General features: G+C 40.1%; 1 protein-coding gene across 5 annotated transcripts in view; it reads left to right on the top strand.

Annotated features, from left to right (window-relative positions):
- The window catches only part of NYAP2 (neuronal tyrosine-phosphorylated phosphoinositide-3-kinase adaptor 2), a 134440-nt gene extending 116437 nt beyond the window's left edge, over nucleotides 1-18003 (top strand). For 4 of the 5 annotated variants that reach the window (XM_032697809.1, XM_032697811.1, XM_032697808.1 and 1 more), the window contains one exon: nucleotides 13938-18003. In XM_032697809.1, the coding sequence (XP_032553700.1) occupies nucleotides 13938-14165 (228 nt within the window). In that variant the 3' untranslated portion in view covers nucleotides 14166-18003. The remainder of the gene's footprint in view (nucleotides 1-13937) is intronic. The other variant, XM_032697810.1, reaches the window with a different exon arrangement.
- Nucleotides 18004-24642: the final 6639 nt, after the last annotated feature.

Raw genomic sequence — 24642 nt, 5'->3', positions numbered from 1 at the left:
TTGCTGGGTCCTGCTTTGCCAGGACTCTGATTTAAGTGCCTGCCCAGTGGCCTCGCACCACCGAAGCGGCCTCTGGTTCCCAGCACGGGGAATGCCAGGCGGAGGTGGATCCGAGCATATGCTGCTGTTGTGGTTGGTTTCAAGGCCCAAGCCTGGCTTTGGTGGCTCTCTCCTTCTCTGTACAGCTCAGTAGCATGGTCTTTAGGCACAAAATAGATGTGTTGGAGAGAAGCAGTAGTGGGTGAAAGCAGGTCAGCTGTAGAAAACAGAATGCTACAGCAAGAGGGTGTCAGGCATGGAAATGGAGTGACTGGTCTCTGAGCACCAGACCCAGAGTCTGTCTTCTTCATGCCTTTCCTCGCTCTCAAGTGCCAGCGTGGCTGCCACTATTTCAGCTGTAACTGAAGAGAGGGGCAGGAAGAGTATTCCATTCCTTTACTCTGATCTCTTCTTATTCTTGCATGAACTTTATAAGCTTGCCAGCAGAGTAAAGAAAGAGGTGAGATCCCTCACAGAACTTGTTGAAACCTTTCAAATATAACAATATTCTGACAAAGAGCGAAATACAGCACTTGTGAGGTTTTTCACTTCCTGCTTTCACTACCATCTTTACCAAGTTGTTTCTCAGATTGGGAGTTACAGTTTCTTTAAAAGACACAGGACAGGCGTAAGAACATCTCACCTGCATGGTCTGTGGTTTCAGGGGGTTGTTATGATGCTTCTGTTTTTGGTAGGGTTGAGATGGTGTGTTTCAGCACTTTGAACAACAGAGAGATTTATGGGGAAAGGTGCTGCAGCCAATGCAGCACAATGCAGGTGGTTATTCCCTGGAAGGTGATACACCCTCCAGAGCCCCTGGAGGTTGATGAGAACTGTGTGCTTCTGCAGCCTCAGAGCTCAAATATGGGGCAACAGTCAAGCATGGCCTCTGCACTTGGACCTTTCTTTTGAGAGTCAGACTTGAGTACAGGCATGTAGAGTGGCATACATAGAAACTAATATTTCCAATAAAATACTTACGCAGGTCAATGAGATGGAGAGATACATGCCTTGAAAATCTTTCATAATCATTGACCAAGTGTGCCTGAGCTGTGACTCTTTCAGCTTAGTGAATCAGTGAGATCACTGTCCTGTCCTGTCCTGCCTACTAGAAGAAACTAGAAATTATTTGGAACTTCTTAAGCTCATTTTTAGTGGATCTAACAGCATTGTATATGGTTCTATTAGTAACAGGTAACAAGTTGGAGTAATACTAAACAAATATATAATGCCGTTTATGTGGAATAATTTCAGTCCAAACATGAATAAGTTGCCTATAAAGGAATTTGATTCAGTAGCATTCCTTTCTCTTCAGGGAATCTCTCTTTAAGGCATTTCTCATAAATTTGCTTGTTCTCTCTTAAAACTTGTAAATTCACTTCAAAACTTGTTCTGAGACTTTTGTGTGCAAACAATTAGTTTAGTCACAGTACCAGAACAATAGCAATTGCTAAGTTTATTTCAAATGGTCTTGCAACCACTATTGAAGACATTGTGCCTTGGTTAAAAAAATTATTTAAAAAAAACCCAGAAGCATGCAATTTCCTTTTTCCCCCTCCCCTTTTCTGTGTGCATTTATGTTTAACTCAGGGCAAGAATTTTATAATATTCTTAAAGGAAAAGATAGAAATAAAAATGGCATGAATTCATGAAAGCATGGGTTTATATGTAGGCATTCTCTGTAAATGAACCAAACATTCTGTATCCTAGGTAGAACAACCTTTTTGTCTGCTCATACGCATTTCAGTTGCCTCCACGCACTCCCGCTTGTCCTCCTTTTTTTGTATATGAACTGAATGTATTGTTCCATGTTTCTGTTTGAACTGTGTGTGCCTGATGCATAAAACACAACACGGAAGGGCCAGGTCGTCCCCACCGTCTGCGTTCAGTCACAAACCATCCAAGCTGTGTCCTCATGGTTGTCACCACCTCACCAGACTCTCTCGGTGTTTGTAGAGCCTTATACAGTATATTGCACTTACTGTACCTGTATAGTATCTCGTCTGTATACTGTATGCACATAAATATGTATATTCACTCATGTATGTATGTATAGTATGTTTCTATATCTCTGTATATGTATGTGTGTTTGTTCATAGACTTTCACTAGAAATGTGTGGCTATTCATATACATTATGTGTATGACAATTATAAAAAGGTATGAATGCCAGCACCCACTTTTGATAACCTACTTTTATTCTCATTTTGTCTTGTTAAGCAATGAAAATAAAAACATCGTGTATTTTAAATGAGAACTTTAAAAGATTATTATTTTTACTAACTTTAAGCTTTCTAGTTTTTCAGAAAAATTGTTTGAACAGATTCAAAATTGCAAATATATTGGTGTTTCTCCTGACAGTTTCCTGTAGTTGAAAAATATTTGGTAACAGCCCACTCTGTGTAGTTTTGGTTCTCTGCATCTTATGCTGTTCAAGTGCTCCAAGGTTTAGAAATGTCCTAAACCAGATGGACTTTTGTGCTGCAAATCCCATCTCTATTCACATGAGGGACTTGCTGTCAATCTAGGGGTGACTCATGTCTATGACTTCTTACATGATTAAATACTGGATATAGAAGGGCCTTGGGCTGAAAAGAATGTTTTCTCCAATGCAGGTGAGCCTTAGGACTGGATAAAACCACCCAAATTTATTAGTCAATTTTATGGGAGCATTACAGACACTATTTGTCAGACCTCTTATGCTTTGCACTCCACAGTAACATATAATTGCCAATTGATTAGGCATTTGTTAAAACAGCTAACAATCATTTATCAGCCCTTTGTAAAATTAATCACCACACAGCTGTATGTAGGCTCAGTTATCTGGTGGTGAGGCAGCAAAGCACTGGCTTATCTTAAATAGCAAAATATCTTGTAAGTCAAGGGGATGACTGATACATATTTTCTAGTTGAGCATGTGTTTAAGCTATTTATTGAATTGGAGCTTAAATGATCATCATCTGTGTTTCTCTGTGAGACCTAGGAGTGATAAATTTACTCCCTTTACAGTTAATTTTATCATTGTACTAGATTGCTCAGCTGGGTCAGTCTCAGTGTGGAGTAAGTTACTGCAGCAGAGTGGCAGCAGCTACTCAGAAAAATCTCAGAAGATCTTTATACAGGAAATACTGAGAAACTTGTAGGATGACAGAGACACTGTTAGGAAGAGCCTTCACCCCAACTAAAATTGAATAATAGAAAAATAGAAAATTCTTTACATTTTTTAATTTAAAGTTAGAGGGTTAAATTCTGACTTCACTCAGGTCAACAGCAAATTCCGAATAAAAATGAGAAAAGACAGCAGCAATATGCATTTTTAAAATTAACATTGTTGGGATCCTGACTCTTGTTTGATTTCTGCACTAAAATTTAAAACACAAATATAATCAGAGAAAAGCAGCATTTTTTTGCTGGTTGACAGTTTGTCAATCTCTGCACCCATTGAATCCCCTTTTCTAAAGCATGCAGATGCTAATCTGAGTCTCTTGTCTGTGTCTCAGCTATTTTGTGTGTCAGGAAATCATGTCAATATTAGATTTGGGTACTATATTTTTTAGCCATTCCTGATATAAATGAAATTGCATGATCTTACTGTGAGGTGACATTAGATGTGGTATCTGTACTGAGGCAAGCTCTTACATCCTTGGATTCTTTAGAAACTCTCAGTACAGTTTTTAACTCTAGCAGCTGTTAATTAACTGAATTTCAAACTGGAGTTAGAAAATAATCATTAATGGAGATCTCTGTCTTTTAATCATGTTTTTATGCATTTTTAAAAGGACGATGCAACCCCCTACAAGAATAAGATCATCTCTGTACACTCAGTGTTGGTTTTAGTCATGTTTTCCTGAACTTTTTTCCCTCCATACAATCAGTACAATTTTTGAGAAATGGCATTTAGTCTAAGAAAATTATTGACTCAATTTCACCATCCAAAAAGGAGAAATGGAAGAGCATATTTCAAAATTTCTCATCTGTAAAACAACTTTAAGTAATGAAACTTCAAAGTAACATGGAGTGCTGAGGCATTTTCCCTCCATATATTATTTTGCTAATTTTATATTTCTTTTATTTTAAAATTGGTCTGTTGACCATTTTTTTGAAAATGCTAGAGAAATATACAGACTTAGGAGCTTTGCTGGTAAACTGGTGTGTTGGAAGTTCTTCATCTGTCCCAGGAATAAAAGTTAGTTAAATCTTGGATTCCAGTACTGACTTCAGTAGAATTAGTGCTGAAGCTCATGTGTGTGTTTTAGCTTGGAAAAATGAGGTCTAATGTAACAGGGAAACTAATGGAATTTGTGGTGTCACATATTTGTAACTTTAGGATTGGCCACAATGTCCACCTTCTCATAGTTCTTACAAAGTCATGGTCTTGTTTCTACTCGTTTTCACTCTTCCATATTCAATTTTTTGGCCCTTCTTGGTAGAAGCAGTATCTAAAGAATGCACCCTGCTGCCTTCAGCTCACTTGTACATGAGAGCTTCTGCAATCTGCAGAGGTTGGATCCAGAGGAGGAAAGGATCTTGCCCACCAGCAGCTCTCACTTCTCCATACCACCTCTCAATGCGAAAGGGGATGGGCTGTTCATCTCTGTATGAGATTTGGAATCTGGCAGTTTTCCAAAGTTGTCATGATTGAAAGTAAGAAACCCTAATTACAGGTGAGTTGTACTGTGGACATGGTCACTCAGCCACAGGCAGGGCCAGCTGCAGTGGTCATTGAGGTCACTGCTCAAACCATCCTGCTGTTTGAAGTCTGTTCAGGAGCATTTAAGCACACATACCCTAACCAGCAACCTCCAGCAAGAGGAAATGCTGGAGAGACAGGGTTAGTAACCTTCCAAGGAAATCTGGGACATGAGAGTGTTGCCCTGAAGGTGCTGCACTGCAAAATGTGGTACACAGGAGATCCCTGGATCACTGAACTCTAGCAAAGTATCTATTCTTTGTCCCTCCTGTGGCTGACCTAACACAATACTGAATTTTCCTTTCTATTTTACAGTGAACGACAGGATGTATAATGGTGGGTTACTCAAGTTCTGCATTTATTGCTTAGCAAAGGCATAGATGAAGCTTTGATTTTTCATGAGTGATCTCAATAGGAATGCACTTTGCGATGATTGACTGCATAATTAGGATGCATGAGATGATTTTACACAATATCTCCAATATCAGTTACTTTACAGGCTCTTATTTTGAATGTACTAGCATTTCCAGAATGTGTTAACAGTGATAAAGCAGTACATTTCAGGCAGTTTTTGGTGTTTAAAAAAAAGGCTTAGATGAAAAGAATACATGTTTCCAAATAAGATAGTGATGCAAGGTCAGGAAGATATATATCTAGACTGATTGCCAGCATAAAAATGGGAAGCAGAGCAGTGAATTTATCATTTCAGATTTGCTTTATTGGTAGCCTCAGCAATAATCCAAGGGTTACTGGAAAACTCAAGGCACAGGAGTATGTGCAAGGCTGGTTGTGTATAAAGTAGCTGTGACATTTAGTAATTGGAAGCAATGAATCATGAAACTGGAATCAGAGGTGCTGAAGGTTTACTAGTCATTTGCTAATTAAATTTTAGGATAAGTATTAATTGCTCATAATCTTGAATCTTTGGGAATTCCTGGAGTTCCAAAGATTCTTGTCAGTCATTTTTAAGTGGTGGATTAGCCAGGTAATTGAGTGCAAGACAATATAGTCAGATCTTTTAGTTCTATGTTTGAAAAAAGGTGTTCAGAGTTTTTTATGATACTGTATCATGTAATTATATTAAGTGATAGTGTAGTTCTTATAGGGACTCTAGTTTTATAGATTTTGGAGGGACTCTTTTCATTTTTTTCTGTAGTAGCATCATTTGAAATAAAACATATTTCCTGAAGTTTAGAAATTCAGAGTAATGTAAATCAAACCATTAAACACAGCAATTTGAAAGTTACAATAGCCCTAAAATGTGCTGTGTATGCTGTTTCATAAGTTGAAAAGAAATGTATCAGTGAATTCTTTTAATGCTAAACATACAGGGTAAGATTACAGAGTGCTCTTTCCACCCATTTTGTCAAAATTAAGACTAGTGTTCTGGAGAGATGCTTTCCCATAAGGGAAAATAGAGATCTTACTTGTGTCCCTTAAAAAGAAAAATTTGTGAAAGATCAGAAAGGGCAGTTTGTGTAGTGCTTAAGGCCTTGTGTGTGCATTTGTGCTTGTGATGCAAGTACCTAAATGCACAGGATCATTCTGATCTGGTTGCTGGCTTCACAGGAAATCTTCTAGAAAACACTTGAGGCACTTGTAGGGAAGAATTTGCAGTTACACTGTCCACTGTCCCCAGGGAGTATTACCATGCACTCCCATTTGCATGGAGAGTGTCTGCTTTCACAGCTCACCTTGTACATCCCATGTGTTCCTGAACATAGTGTTACTTTAATAAGCTTTGTATTAATAATCAATTGTTGTTTTGAATTTGACAGTAACAGGAGAATGGGTTAGCAGTACCGAGCTATATGAACAACTAACTATCTTGGGCCAAATTATACTGTCTTTCATGTCAGTATTACTCCAGAATAACTGTCAGAGAGAGAGAGAAATGACTGCAGCTTTAGCTTGTAGTTCTACCCTGACTTACTGACTTTTGCAGCCATTGGAAGTAACAACCTTCAACAGCAGTGCAATGGTTATAGCTCACGGTTAGCAAAAGAAACTTGTCCAACGTAATTTTCCAAGCACCCTCTCCTGAAGTCTTTTAAAATCATTTTTATTGAGATTATTTTTACTGTTCATTCGAACAAACTGTAGTCAAATTCTTGGACCCATGAAGTCAGCCGGTACATTCCTGTTGGCTTCAACTGGGTGAGGATCTTGCTGCTCAGATTTTCTGAAACCTGATTCTGGCTGAACTCCTTCCTGCTTTGGACAACTCCCCTTTTGCGAACATGTGCTAAGAGGACCTCCACGTGGAGCTCAGAGTATCAGATAGCAGATCATGAACTGTTGCTACTTAACATAGCCCTCCTCCGCTTGCACCCGTGGCACACGACTGCCTTCTAGGAGTGGGATTTCACACCCTCCCAGTGGAAATACCTTACCCAGCCAGGGGGCTGGGAACCATCTGCACCACAGAAAGTGCCGTCGAGAGTTTCAGTGGGAAGGAGAGTTTGGAAACTCCTGTCTCAGAACAGGCATGAGGGAGGGAGTACCTTCTCCTCCCCGAGGATGGTAAGTGGCTTTCAGAAAGCCTTTCTTCTTCTCTTGCTGTAGCCTGCCAAAACAAACCAGCATGCTTGGCTCTGCTGAATGATGTGTAGCACTGCACACAGATTGCACTGTTAGAGACCGCTTTGTTTACACATCCAGGAGACATTTCTAATAATCTCCTCCAAATGTTGCTGCTTTTTTTTATTTCATTGTATTTTGTGTTAGTTTAAGATCACTTTGTTTTTGCCTCACATCAGCTGTTGGGCTTTAATTTTATCTGTGATATGCAGTTGTGACAAAGAAAAGGGTGTTTGTATGGGACACCCATGATCCCATATGTGTGCTGTAGTTTTTCCCACTCTTCAAGAGTCAGCCCTTCTGCCCACCCAACAGGAGGAGGAGATGCTCATGAGGGCCAGAAGTGAACAGCATCTCACTCAGCCCCATAGCCTCTGGAATTTCAGCACTGTAAGTGGTAACCTGCATGCTAGGAAAAAATCATGGAAGCACAACTGAATTATGGGGCTCCCTTATCGCCCAGAGCTTCCGATTTCACCTCAAACAAACCAACAGCATTAAAACCAGGCGAGCCAAGAACTTAACAGCCAAGATGTCACGAGGAGAAACAGCTGAAGGGGATATGGTGTTGTCTAAAGTCCTCATGTAGGCTATAGTGGAAGATATTTTTTTTGGGTCATCAGAAGTTCATACAGCACAAAAGAAGCCCCAGAGCATGAAATATCATGTGGCCACTTCAAATGATAAAAACATTTTCCCCAAAATGAATGAAAATTGATAACATTTTCTAACTTAGTGAGTAGTATTGGACCTGCATACAATATTTCAAATATTTCTTCTGCCACATAGCATTTTTAGCAGCACATGTTTTCACAGGCACTTGTGTGAAAAATTGCAGTGCACCTTTCAATGACAGGTTTCCTGAAACACCTCTTAACACTGGGAATTAGCATGACTTTATCCTCCCTGCACTTCACCCTGGTGGTCTGACTTTGGAGGGGCAGAATTGCTCCCAGCACTTGCTCTTCTCTTGTCTCCTGCCTGCCTGGTTTGCTGGGCTAAAGTTGCATAGGGCTTGGTTTGAGACAAGAGGATATGAGTGAGACTTATGTAGCACATAACATCTTTTTACTAAGAGAGAGCATTATCTATCCACGTATTTATGTAGCTATTTATGTCACACATAAGCAAGTAAAATCACAGCTAAGAAAGAGAGTCCCAGGCCTGGTGCTCAGGATGTTTCACTCTGTATTTTCAGTCCTGCTCACAGATTTTTCTTTTCACAGCCCTCATGTTTTTCATTTGGAGAGGCTATGCTACATGGGGTTATTTGGTTTATATGTAACTTACAGGTATCACTGTATTTTTTTCAGTAGTATCCATGTACTCAGGAATTTACCCAGACCTGCTTGTGCACTGTACCAATGCACTTTTCCTGCTGCTCCTTATAGTGATAGTCCAGTTCCTGAAGGGCCAGAAAGTCTGATCTTATATTGTGAATAGTCACTCACAAAAAGATACAAGATGCTTCCTCCACCTGGTGACCACAGCTAACTGGTGGGAAAAGTTGTGTCCATCAGTGGCTGCTTAATTGTATTATTGGATAATATTTTCTTCTGTCTTTTTCTGTCTATGACTCTCCCTGCCAAACAAAACTATCCTGCTCAGTTAAGAACTATGTTCATTTACATTTCTCCTTCTTGCTTTAAGCACCCATATTTTGAGCACTTTTGTGGGTCTGCTGGTGCAGGCTGCCATGGCACAGCGTGGGCTGGAGCTGTGCCGGCATCGTTCTGCGGTCAGTGGTGGGAGTGCCCAGGGCCAGGGCAGAGCCCGTGCCAGGGCAATAGAAAACAGAAATACTCTGCTCTGACACAGGGGAGTTCCTGGCAGCGTGAGTCATTTTCTGTTCCCCAAAGCCTGTTCTGATTTTTCCCTGGGATTATGTGCTTTTCTCAGTAAATTTTGATGTGGCAGAGAGCTACAGCATGTACTGACCTCTGGCTTCAAGTCTTGGCCTCTAAGAGCAAATGAACTGGACATGTTCTGCCCATGAAACCTCTGCTCCAAGACAGTTTTGTGGTCTAGCTCAGTGCAATCTAATTTAAGCAATACATGCATTTGTAAAACATCAGGACTGCTAATTATTTTTCTGGAATAACACAAAATTTCAGTTGTATGTGATATGAAGTCAGGCCCACTGCTAATGGAGTCACCTACACACAAAAATATATTGTTTTCACTTTGCAGAGAAGGGAACTACTTTGTCTGGTTTTTTTCTCTGACCTTCATAAAGCATTAAAACACTCACCATAAGTGATCTTTTTATACTTTGAAAGATTTTCTTAGGCAAAAGATTTTACAATTTTGAGGATCTGTAAAGATGTTGTTTTTTCTTACTTGAAGATGGGTTTATAATATTACTTCTTGTTCCACGGCACTGCCAACATAGAACCCAAGAGTACATAACAGATCTTAATAAAATTTATTTCCAATGTTTTTAAATAAAAGTATTAGAAAACTGAAGACAAACAGTAAAAGTAAGGTGGCAACGTAGACTGGTTTCTCCTAAAGCCTTCAACAAAGCAGGTGATTAGCACAGAATAGAAGAATTCAGTTTTGTATAGTGGAAGACATTTCTTACTTTTTGTCATTGATGTTCAAGTTTGGCATAAGTATTTGCTTTTAAGAAGATTTTTGAAGGAGAACTCGAGACCAATGACTAATCAAAGGTCTAGTGTGGTTACCAGGAACTTGTCAGACATTCTCATTTAGTCTTGCACTCAGTCATGTTCAGGTGAGTGAATTTATCCAACCACTCTATGTTCCTATGTGCTTCCTATACATCAGGTTATCATGTAGCTTTTACTGCCTGCTTAGCATTGAGGATTTGAGCCTACTTCCAACCCCTCCATGATGACTGTCCAAACTTCTGGGCTTTTGCCCGGTGTTTTCCTTCACTCTCTTGCTTTGTCTGATTTAAAATAAAAGAAAGAAAAAAGTTTCTTAGACGCTAGATAATCTAATGAGCAAAAATTCCTTCAAAACAAAAACTGATGTACACTTAGTAAATTCTGTATTCCAAAGGATATTATGTGACGTAGCACCTGATACACATACTGGAGTCTCCAGAAGGTCCCTCCTCACAGTCCTAACATAGGTGCTGGTTCTTTAGTTCCTCTTCAGTAAGAACAGGCTTTGGGCCAAGATTCTCCAGTCAAAACCAACTTTGTCTCTCCTGTGCTGTGTCTTGTTGGCTATTACTTCCAGTGCTGATGCAGTTTTTGCCTGTCTGCCTACATCCACATCTGCAGCCAAGCTCTGACATGCTGCAGTATGTGTACCATTCCTCAAGAACTATGGGATCTTTCCCAGGAGAGCTGTATAGCTGTGAAGTGTTTTGAATGCTCAACTTTTTTCCATAAATTATCTTGTAACATCATTATTTTTTGTGCCTCTCGCTGAAAAAAATTCCTTGTTATGATTTAGCAGGGATATTAACAACCTGATGCATGACCAGAGGAGCAGACTGAAGCCAGAAAGGAGAGAGGATACGAAAAAAATTAGTGCTGTAACTAAGTGTGAGTGCCATCAGTTTAGTCACAGGAAGGATTAGGCCTAAGTCTGCAGCGTTAAACACATTAGCTTTAGACACCTTGGTAGCCCTACTGAAGTCATCAGGGGCTTTTGATGTGATTAATCAGCTGGGTTGGGTCCTGGCTTGTGAGCCTCAGCACCTGTTATTTGTCTAGGACACCCTGAAAATTTAGTTAACCCTCTGGGACTTTGTATCATCAACACAGTTATTGCCATATCTGTAGTTCATTGATCTGCAAGCTGGGGATTTCCTCTTAGGTCTGTTCTGCAGCTTCAGGAGGCCATGCACCCTGTTCCAAACATTTTTAATTTGCTGCACTTAAACACTAGACAAAACTATCAAATAAAACCCTTTCATATTTGTTCTCACATTCAAGCTTTTTTCCCCAAGCCTTCCCACATTATATTTTAGCAAATGACTTTGCATGTACCAGCTCTGCACATTTTTCCTGCACACACAGTTACCTGAATGCAGGTACAGAGAGGACTGTGCCATGTGGACAGTACACTTAAGAAAATGCTAGTGCGAAGGACTTAGACATTGAACTAAAATAGCATTAAAAAATCGCAAGTGGACTTGAAAATCTGTCTCTGGGAAAGTGAAAAAACTCAAATTTTTCATAATATATGATTCACTAGCTGTAACAAAATACAGTGGCCGATATAAAAAAGGCTTTTGAAGCTGCCTGTTCTTGGGTTTATTTTAGGGGCTGTTTTGCATGGGGTGGCAGAGTGGCCGTGTAACTGATACATTCTACAACACCATTTCTGTCTTTGGGAAGTTGCAACTGGTATTTTAGAAATTAGCATGGCAAAATGCTTCTTTAGTCGTGAAGGAGGTCAGCTACCAAAAGACATGGTGTTGGCAGTACACTGCGTGTGGTACAGTGGTGAGTGTGGGGGCAGCGTGGATGTGACACCCTCACGGTGACTGCTGTGTGTGCTGTGTGTGGTGCATGGTGACGGGAGCACACCGCGTTCCGTAAGGGATTGGCATTGGCACATGCTCTGTTTGCTTGCCTGATGGGCTATAAAAGAGAAGGTATTTCCCGATGCCTAGAAGAGGAAACCCGTACTCAAGCGCTGTTGTCGTCAAGTCCAGCACAGAAGCTGGTGTGCTGGTGAATATTTTGGGTAATGAATTGTGTGCAGACTGTGTCCCTGTCCTTCCCCGCGTAGGAGGAACAGCCATACTGAAGACACTGCTGCGTAAGTACTGACCCATCACTGACGAGCAGAGGGGCAGGAAACCTGTGTCAGGTAGAGCCTCATCCAGACATCTGTGGAACTGAGCCCAGGGTGGGGAGGGGAGAATCTCCAGTTCAGTCAGTGAGTTTTGGACCGAGCCTGGGCACCCAAAGAGACAAAGTCTCATGGCTGTGACAGATGATGTGCCTCACACCTGCCTGCACCACAGGAAATGTTAGATCACTCCTGAAATGAAAGATAAGTATTCAATTAATAAAGCAGGCACAGCAGAAGAATGGCTCGGCCACTCAGGAGGACATGTTGCAGATAAGTTGCCTGTGTAATTCAAAATTCATAAGAATATTCAATATCGAGATTCATATTGTGGTTTAAACTTATTCTACTCAGAGTACTATCTGGTGTATAAGGTAAGCATGGGTTTGTATTTGTATAAAGAAAGGGAATTTTATCTAAAATGATTTTATCCTGTTTTGTTCCTTATTTTTTTTAACAAAAAAACCCACACATTTTTGTATTCTATTTATTTTTCTGTTTGAGTACATAGTTTATTATTACTTTTTCTGTTAGGTTTGCTCACATTTGTTTCTTTTGCTTTGTTTCCTGGTATGAATCTGAATATTTTCTTTATCTCTTTATCATTAAATGCTGACTATGCCTCAAGTTGACCACAAAAACTACTCAGAGCAATAGAATTTTCTATAGTAGCTTCTCAGCAAACCAGTCCCCAGTTCTAGGAACATGGTGAATGCCCACGCTTGGCATTCTAAGACTTGTGAACTAAAGGCATATGCACAATTAAATGCACTCAAATACCTCTAATAATAAGGATACATTTCCTTCATGAATCATAAAATGCTGCTGAAGTATTACTGTACATGTGCATTTTCATGACAGGAGCAGAGATGGACGGCCCCTGTGATCGTATGGTGTGCTTACACTTAAAAATGCTTAATTCATGACTAGTGTGGGAAATACATGTTGGGAGACTCAAGACATCCCTTTAAATTTGCAAAGTTAATGGTGAGAGGAAGTTTTCTGATTTGCAGGTATACAGTGTGATATCCAAAACCAATTAGCCCTTTCAGGATAGTTTACTATTAGTGATTTCGGTTCCAATCAAAAGCCTTTGAATGCAAACATGTTTTCAATCGTGAACAACCCACTGAACTCCAGTTAAGCCACATTCTTGGTTTCAGAGGGGCTGTGACATGTACTTAGAGCTAGACACATGCTAACCTCAATTTTTTGATCAAGATCACATTTTCGAACATTCCACATGCATGAAAACATGGAGATTCTAAACTCTTAGTGCCTTCCAGTTAATGAAATATCATCACAGAGTAGGATAGGTTAATCCATATAATTCACATGGAGTTCATAAAATCATTTAATCAAAATTAAAGAGAGTTATATTTAGCTTGATACTCAGAAGTGTTAGCACCCTGCTTTTAATGTGACAGATTGGATTTGGAAAGCAATATAAAACATGGGTTTCAGTGTATAGAATTTTTTATTTCCACAACTTAAGGATGTTGTTAAGATCCATGTTCCTGTTTAAGATCTGTTCCATCACTTAAAATCCAACCAGTGCTAGTTAGCCAAAAACATTTATCTTTATTAGCTTTCAGTGCTCTGGAGAAGTTAAAACAGGGACCTTTTATTACCCATTTTTCTTAAAGAAGTAGTTAGAAGTAAAGACTAGCTTTGATTCTGTTGTTGGCATAGAGATTTTTTTATTAATCAAACAAATTAGAGTTTCAAATAAGAGTAAGTTGACCTTGCAAAGAAAAAGCACATTTAATCTATGACCAAAATAGTTATTTGTGTGCTTTTTTTCCTCTTTTTTTTCCTTCTTTTCTTTCTCCCTCTACCCCCCTCCAATAGGTCACGTGTATGCAGTGGTTGCAAGGGGACCATACGATGCTGGATATGATCGAAAAAAAGCGTTGCCTCTGCAAAGAAATAAAAGCTCGACAGAAATCAGAGAAAGGACTCTGCAAACAGGACAGCATGCCTATTTTGCCAAGTTGGAAAAAGAATACCGGGACCAAGAAATACAGCCCTCCTCCTTATTCCAAACAACAAACTGTGTTCTGGGACACTGCAATTTGACAGGCCTGTGGAGGATGCCTTCTCCACTGTGTTGCACCGAGCACAGGTAGCCTGCTTTCTTAATAAGGCAAAGGCTCTAACTTAAGACTTATCTGCAGGTGGTGAACTTCCTAGGAAAAAAACCCACACCGATGCAGTGCTCACCTGTCAATCAAGAGAGAGATTTACTTTTCTGACTGGATTAAGGCATACGTATTTATCCAGGATTTTTTTGGATCCAGAAGATATCAAAGTGTAAATATTTCGCCAATATATTGAAAACATCCAAACTAATACACTGTTTAAATATATATATATATAAATATAAAAATTCAAAAATTTATGAAGAATTTTACTATATAATGTTACTGTTATACTGTTTTATTACCTATTTTCTATGTTTTCTTCTACCGTTCACCCCCACTGCCACCATTTTATTTCTCTGACCTGCCTAGATGTGGCCTCTGTACAAAAGCATGTGGTTGTACATTTTGTTGAAGAGTACAAAAAAACATGGTGCTAGGGCTGTAGAAGATAACTAGAGTTGTACTTGTTAGATGTCCTTAGCTTTGGGGGTGGGGGGGGGAGGATGGACAAAGGAGAGAGTTCTGGTGGGAAACAGTGAAACTGCAAGCACTGAAAACCAAAGTGCTTAATGTGGATGCCCGAGTTGCATTTAAAATATTAATTGTTCTCCATCTGTTTTCCCCATAATGTTAATCAGATAAATTGCCCTTGGTTTCATATGAATCAGTTGCTAAAATTATTTGGCCAAGAAACTAAATTTTCTGCAGCAAAGCCTGCAACAAAACTCTTCCTTCATTGCATTCAGTTGATTAGCAGAGACCATGGTTCACTGTGACTAAGCATTGTACAGCCCGTGACGGACAGACCCGGTCGCTCAGCAGGTTGAGGCAGTGCCACTGCAGCCACCGTTCCTGTCCACATTTGTCTTTGGTCCAGAAGAATAAAGGCGACAAAAACCTGTTTACATTTTTATTGTTTTTAAATCCAGCAACACATCCTTACTTACGCTGTGTCAGATTTCCTTGTGTTGTTTATAAAGGCTGGAACTCAGACCCCTTGAAAGCCAGTAGGGAAATCCCTCTTGATTTCATGCGGTTTTGAAGCAGAGGCCCACGTAACGTGTTCTCCCGGCTATGCCGCTTCTTCTTCCTGGCTGCTTCTGTAATTGGCTTGCAATCCTGTATTATATTACACCCATTTTAACAGAATATTATGTCATGACCAAAGAATTACGACCTCCTGGTTTTAACGGGAGAAAGAGATGGCTTATACTGATTATGAGGGTGAAATCCATGAGATGAAATATCTTCCAAAACGATCTGTTGAGAACAAGGGAAACTTGTACTTCTGTGGAGTAGGGAAAAGAAAAGATCTATGGCATATATTTTGTATATTTAAATTTCTATCTATGTGTCTGAAGTTTGGTAGCACAAACGTCCCTCTTTAAAACAATCATTTTAATATTATATTTGCCGAGAAGAAAAGGTGTGTTGTTTGAAACTTCTTGTTATATTGGCTTTTCTTTGAAATTATATTGACAGCATTGCCACAGCCGTAATTGCTGATCAAAAAAAACCAAAAATAACAAATTTTAGAAGGTTTTTGTAATCTATATTGCTAAAGTTTGAGTTTGAGTAATGCTTTATCAGTAGTAGTTTCTTTTCAGCCTCTGAAATAAAGTTTTTAAATATTTTATAACTAATTAACTAATGTATATTTTGATGTCCAAACTGAGATTTCTGTAAAAGATGAAGTGTGTGTTTATATGTGTGTATGTATATTAGCATTACTGTATATGTATATATGCATATGTGTACACACATATATATGTATATATGCATGTATCTATATATACTCATAGATGTGTGCATACGTATATACCTGCATACATTAAATATGGGTGTGTTACGAATATACAGTGGCTGGAATTGAAACAGTACACAATTGAAACACGGATTTAAAGAGCCCTTCACAGCTGAAATGACAGAAGACATGAAAAAAACCACAGAGGCTGTGAAGGAATCTTTGGATACATGTTACATCCAAAAGACACCAACTGTATATTCTGCTTATTCTCTTTTTTTTTAAAGAAAGAAAATGGCAGAAGAAAAACTCCAGAGATCTCGCAAAGTTCCAGAATCTGCTGGAAAGAAGACAACTTGTTGGTCATGAGAAATCTGTTGAGATAACAGGTTCATTATTCAGAAAGTGTTTGTGCTTTGTCTTCCTTGTAATGTGGCAAGAGAAGAATTTTCCATAACCATATGTGAAATACTTAGCTCAGCCCTTTCCCCCAACTGCACAAGGTCTCTGGTGACAAAATGAAAGCTGGCCTTCAGTCAATCTTGATAGTCCTTCTCCACACTGGTCTCTTCCCGGAGCAGTTCCTTTAAAACCCCACTGCTGAAGCAGTTTCACAGTCCAGACCCGTGGGCTGCAGCGCCCGGCCCTTTGGGGGGAGGCAGGTGTTAATGTGAACAGTTACGTGTTTGACAGTGTTTGTTCATATCGTGTCCTTTTCATATCAATATGTAATAGGAATAATGATCAGGGAATTGAAGCATTCTTGTCCTAAGCAGACTTGCTTGTACACTTAGCCCACCACAAACCACTCCTTGTTTTGCTTTTATTGCTCAACACTGTTTGTGTTGTCCTTCCTAAATAACTGCCCATGTGCTTCCAGACCTCCATTGTATCCCATGGAAACAATGGCTTTTTGTTTCAAAGCGCGACAACATGATGAAGTAAAATATAACTTAGCACTTACCTTCAAAGCACTTTAGAAATGTGAAGTAAACCTCACACTTGCGAGAACCGTTCTACAGAGGAGGGAAGTGAGGCTCGGGTGGAGTAGTTTCCGAAGGTCATGGACAGAGCCAGGACAGGACAAAGGCCACTGACCTGTCCCGTGATTGCTGGCCCACCCCATCCCTCGAGTAAAAGGCACATCGTGCTGCCGAGAGCTGCCGTCACAACGCTGGTAAACATTCCCTACACCACCTCTTGTCTCAGCAGCTTCTGCGTCACAGGGTGAATGACAGTGCTTAGTTACACACGGTCATTAAAGCTGTAGTCTGTATAAATATGCAATCTGTATATACATACAGATCACATATATACACACACTTATGAAGACTGTATATATGAAATTGTTTGGTATGCACTTATTTTGCTTTAAACTCCTGAAGGTAAACATTATAGTGTAGCAATTTGTGTAAAGTGCACTGTGATTTCAAGAAAGCACAGTAAAGTCACAGGTCTTGTTATTCTTGCACTAAAAATGTGTTTACGTATATTAGCCAATGTATGTCTACTTTATCGCTCCTTTTGACAAATTAAAGCAAATGGTATAAAATAGTATGGGGTTTTTTTTGGTTTGGGTTGTTTATTTTTAAGTGGACAATGGCACTATGTTTTTAAATGACAGGGTTTTTAAATAAAATGAAATCATTCTGTGTTCATTCCGATGTAATACATTTACCAATATCTTGAAATTGAATGTCATGTTGCTTTTTTTTATATTTCATTAGAAATTGTCAGGTATGTGCCTGAGATTGTGTAGGAGTAAGGAGTAGCTAGAGGCTAACTGTAATCATATATTATTAGCCGTTTCTATATACACAGTATAAATACATATTAATTTTCTTTTCATTTTTGTACTTGATTTTTTTAGGTAAGATGTAATTAAATGTACTTTGATACTTCTGAAGTAATAAGATGTTGTTTGAAGATCAATTCTGCTTTCTTTAGTGCATTGACAATATTTTACAATAATTTAGTGCTTATTTATTTGTGCTCCAGTGTAATTATAATAAAAAGCAATAGTTTAAAATATTTGGCTGTTCATTTTCTTTTGATGGTTTAGGAGACAGCTTATTCACTAGGGATTACCCAGAGATTCCTGGGAAGAAAAGTCAAGTCATAGATGTATATTTATAGCATTCCCTAGGCACATTTTTAATCGCACCATTTGTTGGAGGAAATGAATTAATTACTTTAATAGGTTAGTATTTGCAAGTCATGCCTAGTTGCATCTAATGCCATGAGTGCCATCCTCAACTTAATCCTTAGGATAAGATTTCTCTGAAGAGTAGACAAATTTTTCCCTAAGTACTTTTCACAGTTTGGGAAGGAAGATGCTCACTTGAAAGACTCCCTCTTCAAAGATCTCCATTTGAAGAATATCCACAAATGGGAGAGGGACTCATCACAATCTCCATGAAGCTCTAAAATATCTACTTAAAAGTAAGCATAATCTTCCTATTTCCAAACTGAATATTTACATCCATTGGGATGTAAAACCCAGCCCTTGCAGAGGAACTCCACAACTTTTTTAAGACATTCCCCTAACATTTTGAAGAAGACATTTTGTAATTTAAAAAGGTTTCCAAGAGCAAGTAAGCAAGTAGTTAATAAAGAACCCAGTAAGAAACAGTAATTTGTGGCACTGAGACGAATTTTTTCTCCCTTTGTGAAAAAAAGTTGCCTTTAATATGTAAAAAAGGTACTATCCATGTTTGTATAGACCTGTATGCAGAAGTGCACCAGAGGGAATCTTTTGGCTGTCTTGAGCAGGAGCTGGTTCTGAGACAGGTCACTAATGATCCAGGAAGTGCTTTCCAAGTGCTTCTCTGCCCCAGGAGTGACCTGCTTTCCCTGAGGCACAGCCTCTCTCTCCTCAGCAGTGACCCCATTGCCAGGGCCCATATAATGGCTGAAGAACTTTGCTACCTCTTCATGCTCCTCTTCCTCTCCCCAAACCCTGGCATGGATGTTCAGGGTGACTCGTCCTCTAAAGCAAACTCCAGCCTTTTCTCCCAGGCTCCATGTTTCACATGGAAATCCTGCAGGGGTGGCTAGAAATGAGCAGAACACTGTTTTACAAGGATTTTTCCAGACAGAAATTCTGTCAGTTTGTTGCATTGATGGCGCTTCAGTGGGATAGTTCATGAAGTCCTGTGTCCTAGCTCATTTCTAAAGACTTTCCAGGTTGACTTCCAACATCCACCTCAGTCCACCTGCCATGCCTGACCACCTCTGGAGACAGCAGCACCTGAACAGAGAATGAAAAAGGAGGATTGCCAAATGCAGCAGGGAGCACAAATCTGGGGCAAATTCAGATTTTTCCCTAGTTAAAATAGGTATATTCTCTTTCTCTGCCACTGCAGGAACACTTTCTATATACCATTGTTTCTTAAACAGAAGAGGTTTAAATTAAAGGAGACAAGACCATAAAAAGCAATGGTTGAGTTTTACACTTGTATTTGCTCTAAGTTTATTTAAAAGTGGAAAGGTGCCTGCAGTGCTCTATCTTGGGTCTCTGCTCCTTTTGCATTTTAAAAGCCGTCACAATACCTCTGGCTGGAGTTTCTGCTGTTTCTCTGCCGCAGTCACTCAGGGTGACCTCAGCTGGTGCCAGAGTGGCTGCGAAGCAATTAAAGCACAGAGGGGCCTGTCTTGCTTGGGAACAAGTAAAACCTGCCCTGAGCACAGCAGGGAAGTCGAGCAGCCGTTAGAGGGGAGATCGGCCAACATCTCTCAGATCTATGGCCAGCGCTGACAGAGCTGGCAAGGGAACTGCAGGAAACTAAATAAAATTTACAAAAACAAAAGGCAACTGAAAAGAAACACTGCTCAAAGGCAAGACTGAATGCATTTGACATTTATTTTCTAAACCTGCCAACATCTCTTATGGGGCATTTTTTTCCCTTCAAAACAAAGTAACACACCTGTCACCTTTTAATTGAGATTTTTGGCACTGAGGTGTGTGGCGGTTTCAGTGTTTTCACCACCTGTGACATATTTTCATCTTCCTTTGTCCTCTCTTTCTGTCTCATTCCTTTTTTTCATTATGTGCTTTGGGAAATATATTTGTAGGTACAAGAAGTTCCCCTGTCATCTTTTGTTCCCGTTAATGTTGTTCTCTACCTCCCCTGTTTTCAGCTGGCTCTGTGCTCTCTAACCCTCATGAAAAAATACGAGGACAGCAGAAGGAGGAACCACCATCAATTTTGTTTTAGGGGGTAGCATTTATCAATGTTGCTCTCCATGTACACACAGCAAGTTTCACAGAGGGCTGGGGAAAGAGAGCTGGCTGGGAACGTGGTGGGGAAACACTGAAGTTCAGTCTCCAGCACAAGGGTGCCCCCGAGGCAGCAGGGCCAGGTGCAGTGCCCTGCAGGGAATTGGGTCTGCTCTGCTCTTTCCAGGCACAGTCCGTCTCCCAAACATGGCATGGTGGCATCTTGACCACACTGCTCTTGCTCTCTCTGGGGCTTTCCCACCACTTTTGCAGTTGATGCCCTCCACCCTCAGTACCCAGCTCTGCCCTGAGGGAACTGCACCTCTCCAGCTGGGAAGACCAGCACTTCATCAGGTCACATCCCTTGCTCAGGTGCACCAGGTGTGCTTTGGGCTGACAAGCTCCATATTGGGCCAGTCCTGGCTGCCATAACTTCCCTCTGTGCTCTCATTCCAGTGGAGTGCAGCAGCATGGCAGTGCCCCACGGGGACAGAGCCCGTGGCTGGGGTAGTAGCCGGCAGAGCACCAAGGGTCTGCTCAGAGGCACCGCTCAGGGTGGAAGGGAGCTCATGGGGACTCAGCTCTCCAGCACATGTGACACCAACCCATCAAAAGGTAACCTCCTCTGAACAGCTTTTGGTAACCATCGCGGCGTGCCCCTCCAGAAAGGCTCCTGTTTGGGAAGCAGGGGAAAGCCCCCGGCTGTCATTGCCCTGGAGGAGAGGAGCCTGCGCTTCCTCAGCAGTCGCTCCTAATTGAATGACTCTGGGTCCGCTCTCTATGACCTTAATGCTCTGTTTAGACATTAACACCTCTGCAAAGTGGGTGTTAAATGGTTCTGTTAGTGTCTGTAGCGTGTTTTTACATCCACTTGAGAAGTGTAAATGATTCTACAAGGTGCAGGGTAGTGGAAAGTCAGCTTTCCCTCAGCTCCAGCTGGCTGGGGAAATTCAAATTAACTCCTGTGGAATCCAGCTCCCACCAAAGAGCTTTTCTTTCCCAGATTCTTTAGGGTTTTTTTACTGTTCTTGTAAACACAACAACTGAATGGCTAGTGTGTTTATTTTTCTAGTTTAAAGAGGCTGAGGTGTCCTTGGCCACGAAGGCAGAAGCCTTCACTTTCTTCCTGGATTTTAGGTCCTTCAACATTTGAGAATTTTGTCACAATTTCTACTGAAGTATGTGGCCCATTCAAGAAGTCTGAAACTAACACTTTCTTTCTTTATTTATTTCTTTTCCTGGCTGGGTGTGGGATATGGTGACACAAGTTGCATATGGAATAAGCTGACAGGATGAGTTTTTCGCTGTGGTACATATTTGACTGACCAGTCATCACTCGAGAGTGTTGCTTCATCCTCTGAACTGTGTCAGTTAAAATTTCCACACGCACCATGGGTAAGACTTTGGCCATGTCTCTTCCTGGCCACGGTGACAGAACATTTGGCCTAATTTCCGAAAAGGTATCTAATCTGGTGGTACCACAGAATAAGAGAGCAAATTTCCAAACTAACTGGTATCCAACATATTCAGAGTATTCAAGCTTGCAAGCAATGCCATCAGCTTCAACAAAAACTAGAATTCTACTCCTTGCGCAGCAGCAGTCAGCAGGAGAAAACCTGCAGTACTGTGCACAGGGTCAAAGGATTGAAAATCAACACCTGGAAGGGTAATTTAAGCTCACCTGAGCCCCTCAATACCCATTTAGTGCACCTTGCAGCACCCTTTGGGATCTGCAGCATTATAAAGAGGTGGTGACCTTTGAGGGAAAGCCCAGCCAGGCATCTTACCTGAACAGCAGCTCAGGGGCAGCCCTGACAGTGCACACACCCCTGTGAGCACATGCGTGCCCTCAGGTGTGACCAGGGAATGGCTGCAAGCCCTGCAGAAACAGGTACTGCACAGTTGCCACAGTCAATGCTGAAATGATCTTGCCAACAACTGTGCCAGGGATTTACTGCTATGGACTGACTGGGACTGTGAATTTGACCAGTTGTGTTTTCCCTTGTAGTTTTGTTGTGTTTCATTTATCCTAGGAAGCTCCCCTCTGTTTCATCACTGAAGTCTATTTTCGTAGACATAGACAGAAGTACAAATCTCCAGTATGCTGTCTGAATTAATCCTCTGAATCTGTGTCTGAGAGAAGTGTTGAAAGCCCTTTGTAATAACAGGGTTGGAAACGAGCTAAGTAACATGTCAGATTTTTATTTTTGCAAAAAGTTTCAGATTCCTTTACTTTCCACCTGGCTCACGAATTCAAACACACATGGTATTTTGAAACTTGTTGCCAAAAGAAATTTCAAATTTTGACAAGTTTTAGTCCAATAGAAAAGCAAATTTCAGCTCAGGCTTTCTTTACTTCCATAAGAAAGCTTTCTTACTGCCTGTCTAATTTCCACAGAGATACTATTGCTTATGTTAACATGTTTCTACCACATATAAATCACTTTCTGTCCTTCTCTCTCTGAGAAAGAATGAATAAGTAGCGCTTTTCACTCAGGTTTTTCCTTCTCTGTATGTCCATAAGATAAATGAATGCTCTGTCAAGTGATGTTAGTGGGTTTAAAGGAGGGAAGGATTGTTTAGTGCCTTGGTATGGTGAAATATAGCATTGAATGTACATGTTCTGCTAGTTCAAGGCATGTCTAGGGAAGTTTTATACTGTTTCCATGACAAACTGATAAGAAATTTGACAAAATGCTGACTTTGGATTTTTGTTTGTGACAAAGTATCCACTATCCTTCAAACTGATCTTGACTGAAGAGCACTAGATAATACAGCCAAGAAGAATAATTAATAATGCATTTACCACTGTGCTAGCATAGAGAAATACACTTCTAGTTTTACTCTGGACTGAAAATATTTTATACACTTTTGATTTATCTTTGGGTAGATTGTTATTGTCTGATACTGTCAAAAGGTAAATCAAAGCCTTAATGAGGGACCAGTGTCAATTTGTCCCACTATTTCAGAGAACATTTTAAAACTTTGGAGACCTCAGCCTCGAGTAGTCCCTTACATCTTCTCCCCATTTTTTAATCTATTTTAATCTAGTCCCATTTTCTACATTGTGCACCTTATGGATGCTTTTCACATTCCTACTCTTGTCTGGTTTTCTGTGGGTGTTTTGGCTTGGGTTTGTGGGTGTGAGTCTTGTGATATGTTTGTATTCTACTGACACTCTCCTGTAAACTTGTGAAATAAGGAGTAAATTAGTTTGTTGTGAGAAGGTATGGACATATCACATATATTCATGTGTGCATGTATGTATACCTTAAAATCTTGATGGATGCCTGATTTTAAGTGCTTGTATAAAAAAACCCCAAAAAACACAAGAAAAAAGGGTCATGTGCCTTTTTTGGCATTCAGGGCCTTCACATTAAGAAAGTCTCATACTATGTTATGACAGCTCTGGCTTGAAATCCTAATTTGAAGATGTAATTTACTTTGCCATTGATTTAGGCACTTTTTTACTTAGACATGTGAGTAACTTTCCTTGAGAGAGTGCAAGAAACGACATTACGTGCTCCCGCAGAATCCAGACAGCAGTACATACTTTAGTTTAACAAATTATATTTGTTTTAAAAGAAAATAGTTTTCAGTGTCACATTTGTCAAGTGCTATTTGATAGATGTAATTCTGTAATGGAATGTGAAACTTGAAGACAGTGCCTTCTTTTAAAAACTCTTCTGAGGGGCATTAAGCTCTAGTGTATCTAATTAATGCTTTAAATATTCTTTCCTACCAGTTCAATCTTTATCTATCTCTGTGCTGCCTTGTTACCCAATATGAGCTGCTCATTGAAATCGATTGTTCCTGGTCTTTTCATCCGTTGATTGTTCTTTCATGGTTGAACATTTTAAAATAACATTATTGATTTTTCTTACATTATAGCCCTCCTCATAACTCCTAACTAGATAGTGTCACTGTGGCCTAAGAACATGTGGGGACAATTACCAGTTCTGAATTTACAATGAAAAAGGTATGTTTAGTGCAATATTCATCCAAGCATGGATCTTAACACAGCCAATTCTGTGATTCTATCTTAAAACAACGCTTTCATTTATTTTCTTTTAAAAATGGTGAAAATATTTACTCACAGATGTGAAATAGTGTGACGCAGATCTTAGAATGTGCTTACTGGGATGTCTTGGGTTTCCACAAGCCTCTCATTTACTGAGTTTCCACAATTTCATGGGATGAGAGTAGGACTACAGAAGAATTTCTGTTCTCCCTTCTTCTACAGAGTGTGTGCAGTGGGCAGGGAATCGCTACCATCTCTTGCACCTCTGATGGCCCAGAGCACTCCCCATGTGCTTGGAGGTGACTGTCAGGTTGGTGATCACTGGTGGTTATTCAGGAAAAGAGGTTCACATCTGCTCTGGGCTGGCAGAATTAGCAGTAACATGTCAAATTTTGGTCCGATGTTACTGTACCACTCAAACTTGGCTT

Source organism: Chiroxiphia lanceolata, chromosome 10 (genome assembly GCF_009829145.1).
Source record: "Chiroxiphia lanceolata isolate bChiLan1 chromosome 10, bChiLan1.pri, whole genome shotgun sequence".
In the NCBI taxonomy this organism is placed as follows: domain Eukaryota; kingdom Metazoa; phylum Chordata; class Aves; order Passeriformes; family Pipridae; genus Chiroxiphia; species Chiroxiphia lanceolata.
This window is presented reverse-complemented; position numbering and strand designations above follow the sequence as displayed.